A 23,066-nucleotide genomic window follows, 5' to 3' on the forward strand; every position below is an offset into this window, starting at 1 on the left:
TGTAGCTTCTGAGACCCGATGAGCACTCTGTATCCCCTTACCGTTCCCGCTGGGGGCGTGTCGGAAAACGGGTGTGCGGCCTAGCTTAAAGGTGACTCTGGTTGCACTGGGAAGCAATCGATATACCGACGACGGGATCCCGAGAGAGGACGCTATACCGGCATCTATATACCGACGCCAGACAGGATGCCGGCGTCAGAATACCAACTGCCTGCCAGCATCCCAAACATCCTGACAGCAGATGTGGTGGTGGGTCAGGGGTGTGTGTGTGTGGGGGGGGGGGGTTAGGATTAGGCAGAAGAAGGGAGGGTTAGGGGGAAGCGCAGGGAAGGTTAGGGTTAGGGACCAAGGCAGGAGGGTTAGGGTTCGGCATCAAGCGGAGAGGGTTAGGTTTATGCAGCGGGAAGGGAGAGTTAGGTTTAGGCACCCACAAGGGAGGGTTAGGGTAGGGAAAATGTGAGAGTTCGGGGCATACTGGGGGCTGTTGGTATTATGATGTCGGTATACTGACCATCGTCATCCCGTCCATCGGTCATATATCCCGTTGCACTGCCTCTGTGACAGGAACCAAGTGGTGCAGGAGGATGTCACACTACAGCACCTGACTCTTATCACCTCCGAGGGTGACACCCGGGTGTGGCCCACACACCCCTAGTGACACCACTGTGCCTGTTGCCTCTTTAGCCACCACCATCAGTCGCACCATCGGAAAATTGCAGCAGCCCCACGCCAGGTGCAGATTTTACATCAGTCAGATTTGCACAGATCCAAAGACAATGGGGGTCATTCCGACCCGATCGCATGCTGCACTTGTTCACAGCGCAGCGATTGGGATGGAATTGCGCATGTGCCGGCGCCGCAGTGCACCGGCGTATGCCAGACGGACGAAGGCCGTTGTTACATAGCGATCACCTCTGCGGTCGCTGGGCGGGAGGGGGCGGCATGGCGGCTTTAAGCCGATGTTTAGGGGGCGTGGTCCGGCCAACGCAGGCGTAGCCGGACCGTGCGGGGGGCGGGCCGCAGAGGCTGCGTGATGTCACACGGAGCTGCTGCAACACGGGGCAGTGTCGAGTAACTCCCGGCCAGACGCAGGAGCTGCGTTGGCCGGTAGTTACACTCCAAGTACAAAGCATCGCCGCTGTGCAATGCTTTTGTACCTGTGCGGGGGGGGACTGACATGTGGGGCGGACTAGCGCCGTGCTGGGCGTCCCCCCCACATGTCTGGGAAGATGATCGTAGCTGTGCTAAATTTAGCAAAGCTACGATCAACTCGGAATGACCCCCTGTAGCAGCCTCCAACCTGCGAAGCTCAGTACAGGAACCTGTCCTGCAAGACAGCGAGCTTGTCCAATATCAGCAAAATCAGGCATCATTACAGATATGTTATATACTATATTGCATTGCCGCAATCCGCTCGTCCGTCTAGATCTGCTGACGACCTGAATAACTGTCATAGCACCATGACAATAAAAAAGTCCCATAAAAAACACCTGAGAGTAGTAGTGGCGTAGGTTTTTCTGATAAGAACAATAAAGCAGGTAGGAGTGATTATTCACATTTAAGTATCTTTTTGTAAATGACCCAACTACTCTTTTATTTGAGACTAGGCTTCGGCTGCCTGTTATGGATACACAAGCCATGCTGGGACTTGTAGTTCTACTGACAGGCTCCTTAAAACTAGATTCTATTGGATGTAAACAAGCTGCCTGCAACAGAAAGCCCACAGTATGTTCTATACACAGGACATATGCCCTCATTCCGAGTTGATCGCTCGCTAGCTATTTTTTGTAGCGCTGCGATCAGATAGTCGCCGCCTATGGGAGAGTGTATTTTCGCTTTGCAAGTGTGCGAACGCTTGTGCAGCCGAGCGGGACAAATTGTTTTTTTTTGCAGTTTCTGAGTAGGTCTGAAGTTACTCAGCCCTTGCGATCACTTCAGCCTGTCCGGTCCCGGAATTGACGTCAGACACCCGCCCTGCAAACGCTTGGACACGCCTGCGTTTTCCCTACCACTCTCAGAAAATGGTCAGTTGACACCCATAAACGCCCTCTTCCTATCAATCTCCTTGCGATCGGTTGTGCGAATGGAATCGTGGCTAGAAGCCTTGCATAGCAGCGATGCTGTTTGTATCCGTACGACACGCCTGCGCATTACGGTGCATGCGCAGTAGTAACCTGATGGAATGACCCCCATAATTTAGTGTAGGGATGGCCATCGACTATCGATGATTCAAAATCATCGATGGTTTATGGCCGATGTGGAATACTTTAGCCATCAATGGTGGAGAACCACATGGTTTCCTGCCAACGATGGTAAAGGCCAACTAAATTGTGTGTCCCCCCCTACACAGTATCGGATCTTGCTACGGGCAAGCAGGACTTTTGCCCGGGGCGCCGCCTTCCGGAAGGGCGCCGCACCACGGCAAGATCCGCTGCTGCTGTGCCCCCCCGCTGCCCGCTGTGAAGGGAAACTAGACGCTACGCGTCTAGTTTCCCTTCGTGGAGGGGACCTTTTCTGTAATGGTGTGCGGTGCGTGTTGACGTCATCGCGCATCGCACATAATTTCAGCGGCGCTACTACTGTACAGGGGGCGAACTGACCACGCCCCTGTATGAAGCCACGCCCCATATGGTCATCCGGGGCGCAAAAAGACCCTGAGCCGGCCCTGCCCCTACAATGTGTTTGGAGACGGAGCATAGCTCCGCCCCCTGATAACAGCAAAACCCCGCCCCCAGTGATTGTCCCATAGTCCCTTTTAAAGTAAAGCATGGATAACCATCGATGGGTGAAACCATCAATGGATCCCTATCAAATAGTCTTATACCATCGATGGTTGTAATCGATGGTCACAATCGATGGGTAACACACCGATGGCCATCCCTAATGCAGTGGGTTAGAAGCTGAGAAATGAATGGAGGGACTGCAGGGAGTGACTGGCAGCCTGTAGGTGCTGTGTGAGACTGGCAGTGACTCAGCAGCGCCCTCTGCTGGTGACTGCCTTGTGCACATTGCCTGGCTTCGCGCATGCGCCGCGGGAGTTTGTGTTTGGTTGCTAGGGCGCGGGTTCCTCACTTCCGGAGTCACGTTGCCTGGTGACCGAAACCTGGCTGTGTGCGGCTCAGGTGCTCTGAGGACCGGGCCTGAGAGCAGAGGACCGGGCTCCCAACAGTGACGGTAATGGTGACACCCCTATTCCCTGTATATAGCTATAAATCATGCCTTTACACAGTGCATGTGTCTGCTGCATAGGTGTGTGTGGGTCTGCAGGTGTGTGTGTGTATTTATATATATATATATATATATATATATATATATATATATATATATATATATATATATATATATATATATATATATATATAACACTGTAGTACACTTATTTTGTCACCAAAAAGTCCTAAATGAACAGTGCAGGGCCTCACTCGCGGTGTGACATAAATGCAGTTATTTGGGCCTTTACCTGTTAATATGCATGTGTTCATTTCCGCAAGCGACATCTTTTTATGTGTGCGACCACCCTGTTATTGCCAATGCCTGGGGCCAGGACTGGGCGTGGAGACATGGGCAAAATACAGTAATGGTGTGAAGGTCTGAGAGCGAGTAATATTTGAATGCAGGTGGCGACGTTCCCTTACTCCCAGTGTCTACCGTGCACTCACTGTGCGATACCCTGGGCAGCGATCCCGGGTGATGAGCGCCGTTTAAGTGGCGATGATAAACCACTAGGGCTGTTTCTTTATCTAGAGGCATATAAATGTTGTATCTGTAGCGTAGCCTGCGTTTTAGTAGATGACGGGAGTCTAGAAACAGCATTGTTTATAGTAGTGATCTATAGATGACTGCTGTGACGCGCGTTGAATGACGCGCAGGATAATACTCCACTCTTATACCGCTATCCTCTAATTGTAAGTGTTCCTCCATTTCAAAAGTTGGGAGATATTAAATTGGGATCAGTATGATTTACCAGCAATCAGAATCCTGATGATCCAAATACCAACAACAACTGAATACCGACAAGGTCATAATACCGACATGTAAAATGTCGACAGGTCAAAAAGTCAACACAAGTTTTGTGTGTGTATGTCGACATAGGTAAACATGAACACTGTATAAGTGTACCGCGTCCCCTTGCATGGCTCGCGTGCTTCGGGCACGGTGCCTCGCTGCGCTCGGAACACTATTATATTCCCCCCTCCACGTCCACTGGGATGGTAAAGTATGAACTAGTCGGTGTCAATTAAAAACTCATGTCGATTTTTTTTTGACCTGTCAACATTTGTCGGCATTTTGAACAGGTCGTCATTTTCAGTGTTGGTATTTTGACCGTCAGGATTTTGATTGTAGGTAAATTGACTGCATCCCTATTAAAGTATCTTTCTTTATCGCCTATACCTGTAATGATCGGCGTGAGGAAGTGGAAGTGTTTGGGAATAAGTACAGTGGAAATAAAGGTCTCTCTGTACATCTGTCTGTCACCCAGTACTGTATCTGACTGATCATTCTGTTTTCTAGTAGACGTCCCAGGAGATATCATGCTGCTGAGCCAGAGGAGCCGACCGCGCTGCCGGGAGGTGACCGGACCCAACCCTCACTCTGTGGCTCTGGTAAGCCGATGGACGTTTTACAATTAAGTAGGGTTATAGATATACGGAGTCCCAAGGGAACGCGCAGACAGATGTAGCAGACTTCAGTGTAAGCGCTATGGGGTGCTGAACACCAAACGACGGCAGCAACCAAGTGTTTAATGTTAGAGATAAAATGATCTTATTTTTGAGTTTAGAACCAGTGCATTGCAAAAAAAAAAGTCTACTCCATCTGTTTGAGGTACAGGCTAATACTTAGGTAGATAAAAAGTAGATGCTTTACTTTAAGAGGTCAGTAACCCCCTTCCTCTCTGCCACCCATTGCCTGAAGCCGGAGCAGTTATGTGTATAGTGTTTGCGGACTTCCCCCAATCCCCTTCACTACACTGCAATATACCGTATCACAGTATAACACATTGGGGGTCATTCTGACCCGATCGCTTGCTGCAGTTTGTCGCAGTGCAGCGATTGGGTCGGAACTGCGCATGCGCCGGCGCCACAGTGCGCCGACGCATGGCAGCTTTCGTTACCAAGCGATCGCCTCTGAGACAGAGGCGGTCGCTGGGCGGGAGGGGGCTAAACGGCGGTGTTAAGCCGCCTTTTAGGGGGAGCGGTCCGGCCACCACAGGCGTGGCCGGACCATTGGGGGTCTGCGGCCAGCGACAATTAACTCCCGGCCAGCCGCAGGAGCTGCACTGGCCGGGAGTTACTCCTCAAATACAAAGGCATCGCCACTGTGTGATGCTTTTGTATTTGTGCGGGAAGGGGGGGGGGGGGGGAGCCGGACTGACATGCGTGGCGGTATAGCCCTGTGCTGGGCGTCCCCCCGCATGTCAGGGAACATGATCGTAGCTGTGCTAAATTTAGCACAGCTACGATCAACTCGGAATGACCCCCATTATAATCAGTTATGCATAGTGGAATGGTCACATTAACTATGGGGCAGACGGAACTACAGCTCCAGGCCTCCTCATGAAAATAGGCCCATCATCATAGCAGTATGAAGATGACCAGCCGCCCAGTTGGCAACACAATCAGCCATAATTAATAAGTATTAAAATTGTTTTTCTAGTTTTCTCACAAAATGATGCAATTTTTGTATCTTTATGTATTTAGGGAGACAGTGGGGCTGATAGTGTAGGGGTGTACATGCCCACACAGCACTGCCCACACCCACACAGCACTGGCCACACCCACACAGCACTGGCCACACCCCCACAGCACTGGTATAGCGCCTTCCCTTTTCAGTATAGGCCCATGAACATTTCAGCCTCAGGCCCATGTGTTCCTTAATCCGGACCTGCAAAGTGGTGAAACCAGGTAAGTTAGTGAGACATGTTAAGAATTATGGCTTACATCCACAGTGTGGGAGGCTGCTGGCGTAGTGGTCAGTACTGGATCATGATTGTAAGGTCTAGAAATACACTCTGTGCGGGAGTTTTGATGGAACTGGTTAGAAAAATGCTTTAGATGGAGACGCTCGATTATAAGGACGGATAAATAATTTTGCTTATGGGACTGCATCCCCAGGCGTCCATCTTGAAATAGGCCCATCAGCCTTCAGATGCGTGCCTCAGCTCTGTGCCACACTCAGGCATAGTCTCTGCTTTCTAATGAAACAGAATAGTCTGACAGGCCCTCCAACATGGGTGGTCATTCCGAGTTGTTCGCTCGCAAGCTGCTTTTAGCAGATTTGCACACGCTAAGCCGCCGCCTACTGGGAGTGAATCTTAGCTTATCAAATTTGCGAACGAAAGATTCGCAATATTGCGAAAAGACTTCTCTGTGCAGTTTCTGAGTAGCTCCACACTTACTCTTCCAGTGCGATCAGTTCAGTGCTTGTCGTTCCTGGTTTGACGACACAAACACACCCAGCGGTCGCCCAGACACTCCTCCGTTTCTCCAGCCACTCCCGCGTTTTTCCCAGAAACGGCAGCGTTTTTTCAAACACTCCTATAAAACGGCCAGTTTCCGCCCAGAAACACCCACTTCCTGTCAATCACACTCCGATCTCCAGAACGAAGAAGAAACCTTGTAATGCCGTGAGTAAAATACCAAACTCCATAGCAAATTTACTTGGCGCAGTCGTAGTGCGAACATTGCGCATGCGCAATTAGCAGAAAATCGCTGCGATGCAAAGAAAATTACAGAGCAAACAACTCGGAATGAGGGTCATGGCCATTAGCACAGGTACAAAATGCTATTCTCCGGGACTTCCCAAGTAATGTTTAACTCCAGTCACATGTCTTTTGTGCCAGTCTGAGTGGCATGAGAGAAGCCGGAGGTGTTGAGGTCATGTAGGGTGATCAGAGTGGCATGTCAAAAGGTCTGGGTTGCATGTGGCTTGGTGTAAGTGGCATGTGGGGAGGTCTTCAAGAAATGTGGGGGAGGTATAAATGACATATAGGAAGACGTAAGTGCCATTTAGTGAGATCTGAGCAGCAAAATTGAGGAAAAAGTGTACAGCACAGGAATCGCACAAGGGATTTCTTGCCATATGATGCAAAAAGGATAGGTGTATGAGGAAACATCTGTAAATGATAATGATAAATTATAAATATAGTTCAATGGTGAAAGATGAGATTTAGCACCTCAGTATGCTCATTATGTCACCGACATACATCATGGACAGATTTTGTGATGTCACTCAACTTTGGTATGAATATCACTGCTTGGTTTAACTTTAAAGCTGTCCGTTGCATCTGCTGATATTACATGTTAAAGTCCGTGATCCAAGGAATAGGAGAAGGGGAGAGTTCTCCTAAGCACTGGCACTCTGAGTAGTGTAGGGGGATGGTAAGCATATCTACAAACAGAACTAGGTGAGGCCATTATCAGGGATATTATTTAGAAAATGCGGAGGTGACCCCCATGAGGGTGGAGCTAGAAAACAACAATGGGGAAAAGAGAAAGTTCTCTCGCTTATTGGTCTTAATTCTGAGTTGATCGCAGCAGCAATTTTGTTTGCAGTTGGGCAAAACCATGTGCACTGCAGGAGGGGCAGATATAACATGTGCACAGAGAGTTACATTTGGGGTGGTGTATTCAAACTGAAATCTAAATTCCAGTGTAAAAATAAAGCCGCCAGTGTTTACCCTGCACAGAAACAAAATAACCCACCCAAATCTAACTCTCTCTGCACATGTTATATCTGCCCCCCCTGCAGTGCACATGGTTTTGCCCAATTGCTAACAAACTTTCTGCTGCGATCAACTCAGAATTACCCCCATTGTGGCACTCAAAAACTTTTACCTTTATTTGTACTAATCTAAAAAGGACCAAATGTATTGTCACTAACACGACACATATATATAGTCATAAAACAATGAGCCAATCAGAATGCAGAATTATCATGATTGTACATTTATTAACCAAGGTCAAAATAGTGTGGAACATCAAATCAATAATAAACAATATAATGACAGGCTCATTTCCCTATATATGTTTCCATCGTCACCAGCAAGTGTAAATATTATGAAGATAATGAAAGTTAATATACGGTGATACAGAATACAATTGTATGCTATCTCTGTAACCTATAAAGGAGAGCAAGAAGAAATATCTGTAATCTGATCCTAAAGGAACCATGCCCATATGTAAGATGCAGTTTAAAGTATAAATGTATCATATGACATTTGTACAAAGTACAACAACATATACCAAGTTTAGGTATACAGGACATAAGGTAAATACAATTGTTTAAGTATCTGTGCCTTTGTTACCATCAGACCCCACCCCGAGTCTAATCTAACAGAGCAGATGTCCTTGATCTTCTGCCAATACCCCTAAATTCTGGAGAGGGTCCGTTCACATGCTGTTCACTGCTGCAGGGGCACACAGCGCGCAGCAGTCATCTCCTCCATTACACATTTAAAGGGATCTTGTCTTTATTAGATACCTCTACTGTATGGTAAAACAATAAAAAAGGTCCTTGCCCCAAACTTGTTTCAGATGTATGGTCCTTCAACCAATAGTCATTTGGATTCTCCTCATTTAGTATGCCTCACAGGTGTGGAGGCATGAAAAATGAAGAAAAGAGGGGTATAAATAACAACTCTATTTTATGTGAAGATCAGGGAAGGTTGGTATTATCATACCCTTATCCTCTTCCCAAAAGAGAGGGGTGCAGAAATCCTCTACAGTATGGGGCACCACCGTGATAACAAACAGAATAGTGCTCACTTTGGTGGTCATTCCGAGTTGTTCGCTCGCTAGCTGCTTTTGGCAGCTTTGCACGCGCTAAGCCGCCGCCTACTGGGAGTGAATCTTAGCATAGTAAAATTGCGAACTAAAGATTAGCAGAATTGCGAATAGACACTTCTTCACAGTTTCTGAGTAGCTCCAGACTTACTCGGCAACTGCGATCAGTTCAGTCAGTTTCGTTCCTGGTTTGACGTCACAAACGCTCCCAGCGTTCACCCAGACACTCCCCCATTTCTTCAGACACTCCCGCGTTTTTCCAAGAAACGGCAGCGTTTTTTCGCACACACCCATAAAACGGCCTATTTCCGCCCAGAAACACCCACTTCCTGTCAATCACATTACGATCACCAGAACGAAGAAAAAACCTTGTAATGCTGTGAGTAAAATATTTATTTATTTTATTTATTAACAGTTTCTTATATAGTGCAGCATATTCCGTTGCGCTTTACAATTAGAACAACAGTAATAGAACAAAACTGGGTAAAAACAGACAGACAGAGGTAGGAAGGCCCTGTTTGCAAGCTTACAATCTATAGGGAAATAGGCATAGATACACAAGGATAGATGCTACCTATTGCATAATGGTCCACCAGATTGCTAGGTTCTTAATGGGTTGTATGATGATACCCCACAAAGTTATCCAAGTGTCAGGAGGGTGTGAGACTAAAGAAAGACAAGATATGTGATGTTATGTATACTGTACAGAGAGGATGTAATTAGATAGGGAAGCACTGAAGGTTATGTGGGTGGGTCTGGAATTTGATAGGCTTGTCTGAAGAGGTGAGTTTTCAGGGAACATTTAAAGGTTTGGAGACTAGAGGCGAGTCTTACTGTGCGTGGGAGGGCATTCCACAGAGTGGGTGAAGCCCGGATAAAGTCCTGTAATTTTGAGTGTGAACAAGTAATGCGTGTGGATGAGAGACGTAGATCTTGTGCAGAGCGGAGAGGTCGGGTAGGGAGATATTTTGAGATGAGTGAAGAGATGTATGTTGGTGCAGTTTGGTTAATAGCCTTGTATGTGAGTAAAAGTATTTTATATTTAATACGGTAGAATACCGGTAACCAATGGAGGGACTGACAGAGCGGATCTGCAGACGATGAACGTCTGGCAAGGAAGATTAGCCTCGCAGCTGCATTCAAAATGGATTGTAGTGGCGAGAGCCTATGTGTGGGAAGACCGGTCAGGAGACTATTACAATAATCAATGTGGGAGATAATGAGAGCATGGATTAGAGTTTTTGCTGTGTCTTGTGTAAGATAAGGGCGTATTTTGGATATGTTTCTTAGATGTATGTAACATGATCTTGAGACAGATTGAATGTGGGCAAAATACCTAACTGCATAGCAAATTTACTTGGCGCAGTCGCACTGCGGACATTGCGCATGCGCATTAGCGACTAATCCCTCCATTGCGAGAAAAAAATAACCAGCGAACAACTCGGAATGACCACCTTTGTTCTTACTTTCAATAGATATGCAGAATACTCATAAAGGTTTCTTTAACTCTTATGAACACAAAACCATAGGTGGATTCATAACAGATGCTCACACTGCTTACGTGTTTATCTTGTTATTCAAGGCTCATAAAGGTTTCTTTCGTTCCGTTGCACATGAAAAAACAGTGTAGAAACTTCTCATGGTGTACTATACTTAAAAACAGTATTTAATCACAAACAAAACCATGTGATGGAACCCGGGTATTAGTTCTGTATACCGTACTGATGCTCGAAAGGGGATCCGGTCTGAAGATCGACAGTATCTAGGTCGACAATGTTTAGGTCGACCACTATAGGTCGACAGTCACTAGGTCGACATGGATGGAAGGTCGACAGGGTTTCTAGGTTGACATGTGCTAGGTCGACAGGTCTAAAGGTCGACATGAGTTTTTCACATTTTCTTTATTTTTTTACATTTTTTCATACTTAACGATCCACGTGGACTACGATTGGAACAGTAATCTGTGCCGAGCGAAGCGGTAGCGGAGCGAAGGCACCATGCCCGAAGCATGGCGAGCGAAGCGAGCCATGCGAGGGGACGCTGTGCACTAATTTGGGATCTATGAAGAAAACGACACAAAAAAATATATCCTCATGTCGACCTTTAGACCTGTCGACCTAGCACATGTCGACCTAGAAACCCTGTCGACCTTCCATCCATGTCGACCTAGTGACTGTCGACCTATAGTGGTCGACCTAGATACTGTCGATTTGATGAACCACACCCGCTCGAAAGATCAGCGTGGATGGGAAGCCCCTGGACAATCACTCCTTTGACATGTTTCAGCACCAAGGGGTGTCTTTTTCAACAGTCTAATCTAACAGAGCAGATCTTCTGCCATTACCCCTAAATTCTGGAGGGGGTCCACTCACATGCTGTTCACTGCTGCAGAGGGCACACAGCACACAGCAGTCATCCCCTCCAATACACATTTAAAAGGATCTTATCTTTTCTAGATACCTCTACTATATACAGTATATGTTATCGTAATGCTACATTAATGTTACGCAATAAAGCTCCATTTTACACTGCATAATGTCTGTGGCTATTGCTCCACTTGGATCATATTAGGGGTTTTCCTTGCTCCTGATTCATTTAGTCGCGGGGAACCTTGCGCGATAATCCCAAGAGGCAGGTTTTCTTTCCTCGTCTCAGGAGCTGCTCGGAAAAATCTGCATTAAAATGCACCCTTGGCATTTAGCATGCAGGGAAACCCATTGCATTCCACGTTTTATGCCGGTTCCATTGGTTTTTCCGCCTGGTACCAGAGGTTTTATCGTGCAGGGAAAAGGCTAAGAGGGGAATTCAATTAGAAGAGAATAAACATTTGGAGCAAAAAAAATTCTAAATGTTTCCTGAAGTTTATTCTGTATTTTTTTCGGACTATCCAATTTGGCCACTCTAAAAAAATACAATCTCTGCAGAAAACACACAGGTTCAGTGAGACAGGAGAAACTTAGGGGGTCATTCCGAGTTGATCGTAGATGTGCTAAATTTAGAACAGCTATGATCATGAACACAGACATGCGGGGGATGCCCAGCACAGGGCTAGCCCGCCCCGCATGTCAGTCACTGCCCCGTCGCTGAAGTACTTTTGTACTTCAGGAGCAGCTTTTGCGTGCTGGCCGGAAGCTACTCATCGCTGCACGGCTCGTAGCGGCTGCGTGTGGCGTCATGCAGCTGCTGCAGCCCGCACTGTCCGGCCACGCCTATGGTAGCCGGACCGCGCCCACAAAACAGCGGCCAAACGCCGCCGTGCCGCCCCCTCCCGCCCAGCGACCGCCTCTGCCTGTCAATCAGGCAGAGGCGATCGCTAGGCAACGACAGCTGCAGCGTAGTTCTGACCTGATTTCTCCTGTCTCACTGAACCTGTGTGTTTTCGGCAGAGATTGTATTTTTATAGCCCCGGCGCCGACAATTACTCGCAGTCACTGACTGCGGGTAATTGAATTCCGCCATAAGTGACTGAATAGATTCGGTCGTTAAACCTGAAACTTTCCTCGCGCAGTAAATCTTGCGCCTAATTGAATATGCCCCTTAAGGCATGTACAGTTGTGTTTGCCATTTTGTCGTGTATGCCTAAACGTGAGATAATGCTGTTCTTATATACTGCTATACTTTGTACAAATGTCATATGATACTTTTCCTTTAGGATCTGATTACAGATTTTTCTCCTTGTTCTCCAGTATAGGTTACATAGATAGTATACAATTGTATTCTGTACTTCCGTGTATTACCTTTCATTATCTTCATAGTATTTGCCATTGCTGGTTGGAACATATATAGGGATAATGCCGTCGTTATAGTGTTTATAACTGAGTTGATAGTTTCTGCAGCACATTATTTTGACCTTGGTTATAAAATTTACAATTATGACCATTTCACATTTATCTCATTAATTTGCTTATTGTTTTTATGGCTATCTATCTATCTATCTATCTATCTATCTATCTATCTATCTATCTATCTATCTATCTATCTATCTATCCTCACTCACCTATACTCCTATTCCACCTGTAGCACGGGTTGCAGCCGGGAGCCTGACACGGCTGCGACCCGTGCTACAGCCCCCTTTCCCACAGCGCTCACCAACCGGCATATTGCTGGGTTGGTGACGCTGCTAGTGACGCGGCAGGGGCGGTGCTGGGAGATCACATGATCTCCTAGCGCCGCCCTTCCATTCACTGTGAACGGGAGCCGTGTCGCCTCGACACGGCTTCCGTTCACACTACACAGCTTACCGGGTTGAACACGTGTTCAACCCGGCAAGCTACCTGTGTAGGATTCCCGGATCACTTGATCCGGGAATTTGCCGGGGGGGCCGTTTCCACTAGGAAAAAACACAGGTAAATGTGCGCCCCCACGTTATTTACCCGTGTTTTTATAGGTCGTGGAAAAGGGGTATCACTCACTCACTCACTCACTCATCACTAATTCTCTTACTTCCCGATATGTTAGGAAGCTGATATATAACAGGTATACAGGTGCTGATATGGAGTGTTTTACCTTTGGCTGCTACTTGGATGGGGTTAGTCAGATCCCTGTTACACAACAACACGAAAAAAATACACAAAGGTGTAAAGGAGCGCTATTCATAAATTCAAAAGAATGACATAAAACTGGGATAATACAGTAATAAAATATTTAATATGGATTAAAAACAATATATTCATATAGCAGCTTTTATCTCACCCATGACAGTGATCAATAGTAGCATGAATATGTTCAAGTCCTAGTAAGTTCCTGTTCCTATTTTTGCCTCTGATACAGGTTGAGTCTCCCTTATCCAAAATGCTTGGGACCAGAGGTACTTTGGATATGGGATTTTTCCGTATTTTGGAATAATTGCATACCATAGTGAGATATCATGGTGATGGGACCTAAATCTAAGCACAGAATGCATTTATGTTACATATACACCTTATACACACAGCCTGAAGGTCATTTTAGCCAATATTTTTTATAACTTTGTGCATTAAGCAAAGTGTGTCTACATTCACACAATTCATTTATGTTTCATATACACCTTATACACACAGCCTGAGGGTCATTTAATACAATATTTTTAATAACTTTGTGTATTAAACAAAGTTTGTGTACATTGAGACATCAAAAAACAAAGGTTTCACTATCTCACTCTCACTCAAAAAAGTCCGTATTTCGGAATATTCCGTATTTCGGAATATATGGATATGGGATACTCAACCTGTAATGATATTGGTGAGCTTGTGGAGTTGAATGGACCTTGTATTGTAGCCGGTTAATCTTTAAGCTGTGATGGTTTCCGCTAGTCCTTTAGTGGCATGCAAGCCTGGTTTTTATGTGCGGCAATAATATTGTTATCAGCTCCAAAAACATTTTGATGGAAAGAAGAACGGTCCCCGGTAAGCTGGTTTTCTCCAGTTGGAAAGTAGGAAAACTACGTAATTAGAATTTGAATAAACCTCCCCTAAGGGGATTAACAGGGGGTTGACATAATGACGTCATTTCCAATGGGTGGTGTGCGTTGCGTGAATGATAACGCCAAAACAGACAATCGGATCAAAATTTGGGTTGCACTTGCACTTCCAGTGTGTAGAATTTAATAAACTACAAAAGTGGTCCTGTCATTTTTTACCGTAGTACTACGGGTGCTCTTCGGGTAACGCCAAAATCCATGGATTAATAATCTTTATAGATTTACCAAATTTGTAACACTCATTTATATTTACAACCATGAAAATCAGAAACTCCCATGCAAAGAATATATATATATATATATATTAGAGATGAGCGCCTGAAATTTTTCGGGTTTTGTGTTTTGGTTTTGGGTTCGGTTCCGCGGCCGTGTTTTGGGTTCGAACGCGTTTTGGCAAAACCTCACCGAATTATTTTTGTCGGATTCGGGTGTGTTTTGGATTCGGGTGTTTTTTTCAAAAAACCCTAAAAAACAGCTTAAATCATAGAATTTGGGGGTAATTTTGATCCCAAAGTATTATTAACCTCAAAAAACATAATTTACACTCATTTTCAGCCTATTCTGAACACATCACACCTCACAATATTATTTTTAGTCCTAAAATTTGCACCGAGGTCGCTGTGTGAGTAAGATAAGCGACCCTAGTGGCCGACACAAACACCGGGCCCATCTAGGAGTGGCACTGCAGTGTCACGCAGGATGTCCCTTCCAAAAAACCCTCCCCAAACAGCACATGACGCAAAGAAAAAAAGAGGCGCAATGAGGTAGCTGTGTGAGTAAGATTAGCGACCCTAGTGGCCGACACAAACACCGGGCCCATCTAGGAGTGGCACTGCAGTGTCACGCAGGATGGCCCTTCCAAAAAACCCTCCCCAAACAGCACATGACGCAAAGAAAAAAAGAGGCGCAATGAGGTAGCTGTGTGAGTAAGATTAGCGACCCTAGTGGCCGACACAAACACCGGGCCCATCTAGGAGTGGCACTGCAGTGTCACGCAGGATGGCCCTTCCAAAAAACCCTCCCCAAACAGCACATGACGCAAAGAAAAAAAGAGGCGCAATGAGGTAGCTGACTGTGTGAGTAAGATTAGCGACCCTAGTGGCCGACACAAACACCGGGCACATCTAGGAGTGGCACTGCAGTGTCACGCAGGATGTCCCTTCCAAAAAACCCTCCCCAAACAGCACATGACGCAAAGAAAAAAAGAGGCGCAATGAGGTAGCTGTGTGAGTAAGATTAGCGACCCTAGTGGCCGACACAAACACCGGGCCCATCTAGGAGTGGCACTGCAGTGTCACGCAGGATGTCCCTTCCAAAAAACCCTCCCCAATCAGCACATGATGCAAAGAAAAAGAAAAGAAAAAAGAGGTGCAAGATGGAATTATCCTTGGGCCCTCCCACCCACCCTTATGTTGTATAAACAAAACAGGACATGCACACTTTAACCAACCCATCATTTCAGTGACAGGGTCTGCCACACGACTGTGACTGATATGACGGGTTGGTTTGGACCCCCCCCAAAAAAGAAGCAATTAATCTCTCCTTGCACAAACTGGCTCTACAGAGGCAAGATGTCCACCTCATCTTCACCCTCCGATATATCACCGTGTACATCCCCCTCCTCACAGATTATCAATTCGTCCCCACTGGAATCCACCATCTCAGCTCCCTGTGTACTTTGTGGAGGCAATTGCTGCTGGTCAATGTCTCCGCGGAGGAATTGATTATAATTCATTTTAATGAACATCATCTTCTCCACATTTTCTGGATGTAACCTCGTACGCCGATTGCTGACAAGGTGAGCGGCGGCACTAAACACTCTTTCGGAGTACACACTTGTGGGAGGGCAACTTAGGTAGAATAAAGCCAGTTTGTGCAAGGGCCTCCAAATTGCCTCTTTTTCCTGCCAGTATAAGTACGGACTGTGTGACGTGCTTACTTGGATGCGGTCACTCATATAATCCTCCACCATTCTATCAATGTTGAGAGAATCATATGCAGTGACAGTAGACGACATGTCCGTAATCGTTGTCAGGTCCTTCAGTCCGGACCAGATGTCAGCATCAGCAGTCGCTCCAGACTGCCCTGCATCACCGCCAGCGGGTGGGCTCGGAATTCTGAGCCTTTTCCTCGCACCCCCAGTTGCGGGAGAATGTGAAGGAGGAGATGTTGACAGGTCGCGTTCCGCTTGACTTGACAATTTTGTCACCAGCAGGTCTTTCAACCCCAGCAGACCTGTGTCTGCCGGAAAGAGAGATCCAAGGTAGGCTTTAAATCTAGGATCGAGCACGGTGGCCAAAATGTAGTGCTCTGATTTCAACAGATTGACCACCCGTGAATCCTTGTTAAGCGAATTAAGGGCTGCATCCACAAGTCCCACATGCCTAGCGGAATCGCTCCGTGTTAGCTCCTTCTTCAATGCCTCCAGCTTCTTCTGCAAAAGCCTGATGAGGGGAATGACCTGACTCAGGCTGGCAGTGTCTGAACTGACTTCACGTGTGGCAAGTTCAAAGGGCATCAGAACCTTGCACAACGTTGAAATCATTCTCCACTGCACTTGAGACAGGTGCATTCCATCTCCTATATCGTGCTCAATTGTATAGGCTTGAATGGCCTTTTGCTGCTCCTCCAACCTCTGAAGCATATAGAGGGTTGAATTCCACCTCGTTACCACTTCTTGCTTCAGATGATGGCAGGGCAGGTTCAGTAGTTTTTGGTGGTGCTCCAGTCTTCTGTACGTGGTGCCTGTACGCCGAAAGTGTCCCGCAATTTTTCTGGCCACCGACAGCATCTCTTGCACGCCCCTGTCGTTTTTTAAAAAATTCTGCACCACCAAATTCAAGGTATGTGCAAAACATGGGACGTGCTGGAATTTGCCCATATTTAATGCACACACAATATTGCTGGCGTTGTCCGATGCCACAAATCCACAGGAGAGTCCAATTGGGGTAAGCCATTCCGCGATGATCTTCCTCAGTTGCCGTAAGAGGTTTTCAGCTGTGTGCGTATTCTGGAAAGCGGTGATACAAAGCGTAGCCTGCCTAGGAAAGAGTTGGCGTTTGCGAGATGCTGCTACTGGTGCCGCCGCTGCTGTTCTTGCGGCGGGAGTCCATACATCTACCCAGTGGGCTGTCACAGTCATATAGTCCTGACCCTGCCCTGCTCCACTTGTCCACATGTCCGTGGTTAAGTGGACATTGGGTACAACTGCATTTTTTAGGACACTGGTGAGTCTTTTTCTGACGTCCGTGTACATTCTCGGTATCGCCTGCCTAGAGAAGTGGAACCTAGATGGTATTTGGTAACGGGGGCACACTGCCTCAATAAATTGTCTAGTTCCCTGTGAACTAACGGCGGATACCGGACGCACGTCTAACACCAACATAGTTGTCAAGGACTCAGTTATCCGCTTTGCAGTAGGATGACTGCTGTGATATTTCATCTTCCTCGCAAAGGACTGTTGAACAGTCAATTGCTTACTGGAAGTAGTACAAGTGGGCTTACGACTTCCCCTCTGGGATGACCATCGACTCCCAGCGGCAACAACAGCAGCGCCAGCAGCAGTAGGCGTTACACGCAAGGATGCATCGGAGGAATCCCAGGCAGGAAAGGACTCGTCAGACTTGCCAGTGACATGGCCTGCAGGACTATTGGCATTCCTGGGGAAGGAGGAAATTGACACTGAGGGAGTTGGTGGGGTGGTTTGCGTGAGCTTGGTTACAAGAGGAAGGGATTTACTGGTCAGTGGACTGCTTCCGCTGTCACCCAAAGTTTTTGAACTTGTCACTGACTTATTATGAATGCGCTGCAGGTGACGTATAAGGGAGGATGTTCCGAGGTGGTTAACGTCCTTACCCCTACTTATTACAGCTTGACAAAGGGAACACACGGCTTGACACCTGTTGTCCGCATTTCTGGTGAAATACCTCCACACCGAAGAGCTGATTTTTTTGGTATTTTCACCTGGCATGTCAACGGCCATATTCCTCCCACGGACAACAGGTGTCTCCCCGGGTGCCTGACTTAAACAAACCACCTCACCATCAGAATCCTCCTGGTCAATTTCCTCCCCAGCGCCAGCAACACCCATATCCTCCTCATCCTGGTGTACTTCAACACTGACATCTTCAATCTGACTATCAGGAACTGGACTGCGGGTGCTCCTTCCAGCACTTGCAGGGGGCATGCAAATAGTGGAAGGCGCATGCTCTTCACGTCCAGTGTTGGGAAGGTCAGGCATCGCAAACGACACAATTGGACTCTCCTTGTGGATTTGGGATTTCAAAGAACGCACAGTTCTTTGCGGTGCTTTTGCCAGCTTGAGTCTTTTCAGTTTTCTAGCGAGAGGCTGAGTGCTTCCATCCTCATGTGAAGCTGAACCACTAGCCATGAACATAGGCCAGGGCCTCAGCCGTTCCTTGCCACTCCGTGTGGTAAATGGCATATTGGCAAGTTTACGCTTCTCCTCCGACAATTTTATTTTAGGTTTTGGAGTCCTTTTTTTTCTGATATTTGGTGTTTTGGATTTGACATGCTCTGTACTATGACATTGGGCATCGGCCTTGGCAGACGACGTTGCTGGCATTTCATCGTCTCGGCCATGACTAGTGGCAGCAGCTTCAGCACGAGGTGGAAGTGGATCTTGATCTTTCCCTAATTTTGGAACCTCAACTTTTTTGTTCTCCATATTTTATAGGCAGAACTAAAAGGCACCTCAGGTAAACAATGGAGATGGATGGATTGGATAGTTTACTAGTATACAATTATGGACGGACTGCCACGGTTAGGTGGTATAAAAAAACCACGGTTAGGTGGTATATATTATAATAATAATACAATTATGGATGGACGGACTGCCTGCCGACTGCCGACACAGAGGTAGCCACAGCCGTGAACTACCGCACTGTACACTGGTTGATAAAGAGATAGTAGTATACTCGTAACAACTAGTATGACACTATGACGACGGTATAAAGAATGGAAAAAAAACCACGGTTAGGTGGTATATATTATAATAATAATACAATTATGGATGGACAGACTGCCTGCCGACTGCCGACACAGAGGTAGCCACAGCCGTGAACTACCGCACTGTACACTGGTTGATAAAGAGATAGTAGTATACTCGTAACAATTAGGATGACACTATGACGGTATAAAGAATGAAAAAAAAACCACGGTTAGGTGGTAGGTATATAATAATAAATAATACAATTCTGGTCGGACGGACTGCCTGCCGTGTGCCGACACAGAGGTAGCCACAGCCGTGAACTACCGCACTGTACACTGGTTGATAAAGAGATAGTAGTATACTCGTAACAATTAGGATGACACTATGACGGTATAAAGAATGAAAAAAAAACCACGGTTAGGTGGTAGGTATATAATAATAAATAATACAATTCTGGTCGGACGGACTGCCTGCCGTGTGCCGACACAGAGGTAGCCACAGCCGTGAACTACCGCACTGTACACTGGTTGATAAAGAGATAGTAGTATACTCGTAACAATTAGGATGACACTATGACGGTATAAAGAATGAAAAAAAAACCACGGTTAGGTGGTAGGTATATAATAATAAATAATACAATTCTGGTCGGACGGACTGCCTGCCGTGTGCCGACACAGAGGTAGCCACAGCCGTGAACTACCGCACTGTACACTGGTTGATAAAGAGATAGTAGTATACTCGTAACAATTAGGATGACACTATGACGGTATAAAGAATGAAAAAAAAACCACGGTTAGGTGGTAGGTATATAATAATAAATAATACAATTCTGGTCGGACGGACTGCCTGCCGTGTGCCGACACAGAGGTAGCCACAGCCGTGAACTACCGCACTGTACACTGGTTGATAAAGAGATAGTAGTATACTCGTAACAATTAGGATGACACTATGACGGTATAAAGAATGAAAAAAAAACCACGGTTAGGTGGTAGGTATATAATAATAAATAATACAATTCTGGTCGGACGGACTGCCTGCCGTGTGCCAACACAGAGGTAGCCACAGCCGTGAACTACCGCACTGTACACTGGTTGATAAAGAGATAGTAGTATACTCGTAACAATTAGGATGACACTATGACGGTATAAAGAATGAAAAAAAAACCACGGTTAGGTGGTAGGTATATAATAATAAATAATACAATTCTGGTCGGACGGACTGCCTGCCGTGTGCCGACACAGAGGTAGCCACAGCCGTGAACTACCGCACTGTACACTGGTTGATAAAGAGATAGTAGTATACTCGTAACAATTAGGATGACACTATGACGGTATAAAGAATGAAAAAAAAACCACGGTTAGGTGGTAGGTATATAATAATAAATAATACAATTCTGGTCGGACGGACTGCCTGCCGTGTGCCGACACAGAGGTAGCCACAGCCGTGAACTACCGCACTGTACACTGGTTGATAAAGAGATAGTAGTATACTCGTAACAATTAGGATGACACTATGACGGTATAAAGAATGAAAAAAAAACCACGGTTAGGTGGTAGGTATATAATAATAAATAATACAATTCTGGTCGGACGGACTGCCTGCCGTGTGCCGACACAGAGGTAGCCACAGCCGTGAACTACCGCACTGTACTGTGTCTGCTGCTAATATAGACTGGTTGATATTTAAAGAGATATTAGTAGTATACAACAATACTATACTGGTGGTCAGGCACTGGTCACCACTCCTGCAGCAAAAGTGTGCACTGTTAATTAATATAATTGTACTCCTGGCTCCTGCTAACAACCTGCAGTGCTCCCCAGTCTCCCCCACAATTAATTATAAGCTTTTAATTTATACATTGATGACTGTGCAGCACACTGGGCTGAGCTGAGTGCACACAGACTGAGTCACACTGTGTGACTGACTGTGCTGTGTATCGTTTTTTTTTTCAGGCAGAGAACGGATATAGCAGAGAGAACTGAACGGATATATTATATTAAATAAAAGTTAACTAGCAACTGCACTGGTCACTGACTGTGGTAAACTAACTCTGTCTGCGACTCTGCACAATCTCTCTCTATCTAATCTATCTATCTCTATTCTAATGGAGAGGACGCCAGACACGTCCTCTCCCTATCAATCTCAATGCACGAGTGAAAATGGCGGCGACGCGCGGCTCCTTATATAGAATCCGAGTCTCGCGAGAATCCGACAGCGTCATGATGACGTTCGGGCGCGCTCGGGTTAACCGAGCAAGGCGGGAAGATCCGAGTCGCTCGGACCCGTGGAAAAAAAAGTGAAGTTCGTGCGGGTTCGGATTCAAAGAAACCGAACCCGCTCATCTCTAATATATATATATATATATATATATATATGTCTATGTTTATTGTTGTGCATTCAATCTGTTAATATATTAGTGACAAATCATTTTTGGGCTTTTTAGATTAATACCAATAAAAGATTACGTATTCATTTTCCTTCTAGGTTGAGTGCCACAATAAATGAGTATTTTCTCTTTTTCCCTTTGTACAATGACATCTAAGCGTAAGGTAAATTTATTTTTATCTAAAGGGAATTCAGTTGCAGGCGAATAATCTTGTTAGGCTGAATCAGCGAAACAACTGCCACACTCTACGGCAGTGGTAACTCGCAAAAAAGTGTTCGCTGCCCCATGTCACTGATGCACAGTGTTACCTGCTTAATATGATGACTGGTGTCCAGTGGCTGCGTCTCTGGGCTGGAACCGAGGAGGCTGTATATAGCATGAGACTTTGGTAGCTGGAACGGACTGGCTACTGGCTGCAGAGACGCTGCTGGACCAGACTGGCTAATGGCTGAGGAATACAGCTGAACCGGTCTGGCTACTGGCTAAAGAGATGCTGCTGGAGCGGACTGGCTATCGGCTGAAGAGATGCTGCTGGACCAGACTGGCTACCGGCTGAGGAATACAGCTGACCCAGACTCGCTACCAGCTGAAGAGATGCTGCTGGACCGGGCTGACTACCAACTGAGGAATACCGTTGAACCGGACTAGCTACCAGCTGAAGAGATGCTGCTGGACCGGGCTGGCTACCGGATGAGGAATACAGCTGAACTGGACTGGCTACTGGCTGAAGAGACGCTGCTATACCGGACTGGCTACCAGCTGAGGAATACAGCTGAACCGGACTGGCTACCTGCTGAAGAGATGCTGCTGGACCGGACTGGCTACCAGCTAAAGAGATGCTGCTGGACCGGACTGGCTACCGGCTGAGAAACACAGCTGAACCGGACTGGCTACCGACTGAAGAGATGACACTGGACCTGGTAACTGCACAGAAGACAAAATGCAGGTTCACTTGTCACACATACAATGTAACTCGTTGCACAGGCCCAGAATGCTGTAGCTGTTCTTCCTTTAAATCCCTTGCTGGGCTGTGATTGCCTGCAGGGCAACTGGACTGAGACTTAGGTTGGTGAAGTGGAGATCAGCTAGAAAACATGGAATGCAGCAATGTCAGAAAATATCATAGACTGCACACAGGAGCTTGAATAAACCTCTGGCACAGGTATAGTTAACAACTGGTCTGAGAACATTGCTGCAATCTGGATTCTGTGCACCTATGTAATCATCCTGCGAAGGTGCTGCAGTTTGGAAACTGATTATGCACAGCAAACACTGGAGCCCCCGGGAACACTGCAGAGGATCATCATAGCTTGCCAGACGCCGGAGCTCTCCTTCCAGAGGACCCGACGGACCCCCCCGCCACACCTGAAGTGACACTGGTGAGTGTTTAGGACGCTGATGCTGGTCATGCGTCCTGACACCCCATAGGGTAGCAAGCACTTTTGTGCGAATTTCCTGGATTCAGCCGGGCAGGTGAAGGGTGTGAGA

General features: G+C 46.5%; 1 protein-coding gene across 2 annotated transcripts in view; it reads left to right on the forward strand.

Annotated features, from left to right (window-relative positions):
- The first annotated feature begins 3,044 nt into the window (after window positions 1–3,044).
- CFAP53 (cilia and flagella associated protein 53) overlaps window positions 3,045–23,066 on the forward strand; it is a 74,833-nt gene continuing 54,811 nt past the window's right edge. Inside the window, exons 1-2 of one of the 2 annotated variants that reach the window (XM_063959245.1) lie at window positions 3,045–3,174; window positions 4,513–4,604. In XM_063959245.1, coding sequence (XP_063815315.1) covers window positions 4,533–4,604 — 72 coding nt within the window. In that variant the 5' untranslated portion in view covers window positions 3,045–3,174; window positions 4,513–4,532. The remainder of the gene's footprint in view (window positions 3,175–4,512; window positions 4,605–23,066) is intronic. The other variant, XM_063959235.1, reaches the window with a different exon arrangement.

The sequence above is a fragment of the Pseudophryne corroboree genome, chromosome 1 (genome assembly GCF_028390025.1).
Source record: "Pseudophryne corroboree isolate aPseCor3 chromosome 1, aPseCor3.hap2, whole genome shotgun sequence".
In the NCBI taxonomy this organism is placed as follows: Eukaryota; Metazoa; Chordata; class Amphibia; order Anura; family Myobatrachidae; genus Pseudophryne; species Pseudophryne corroboree.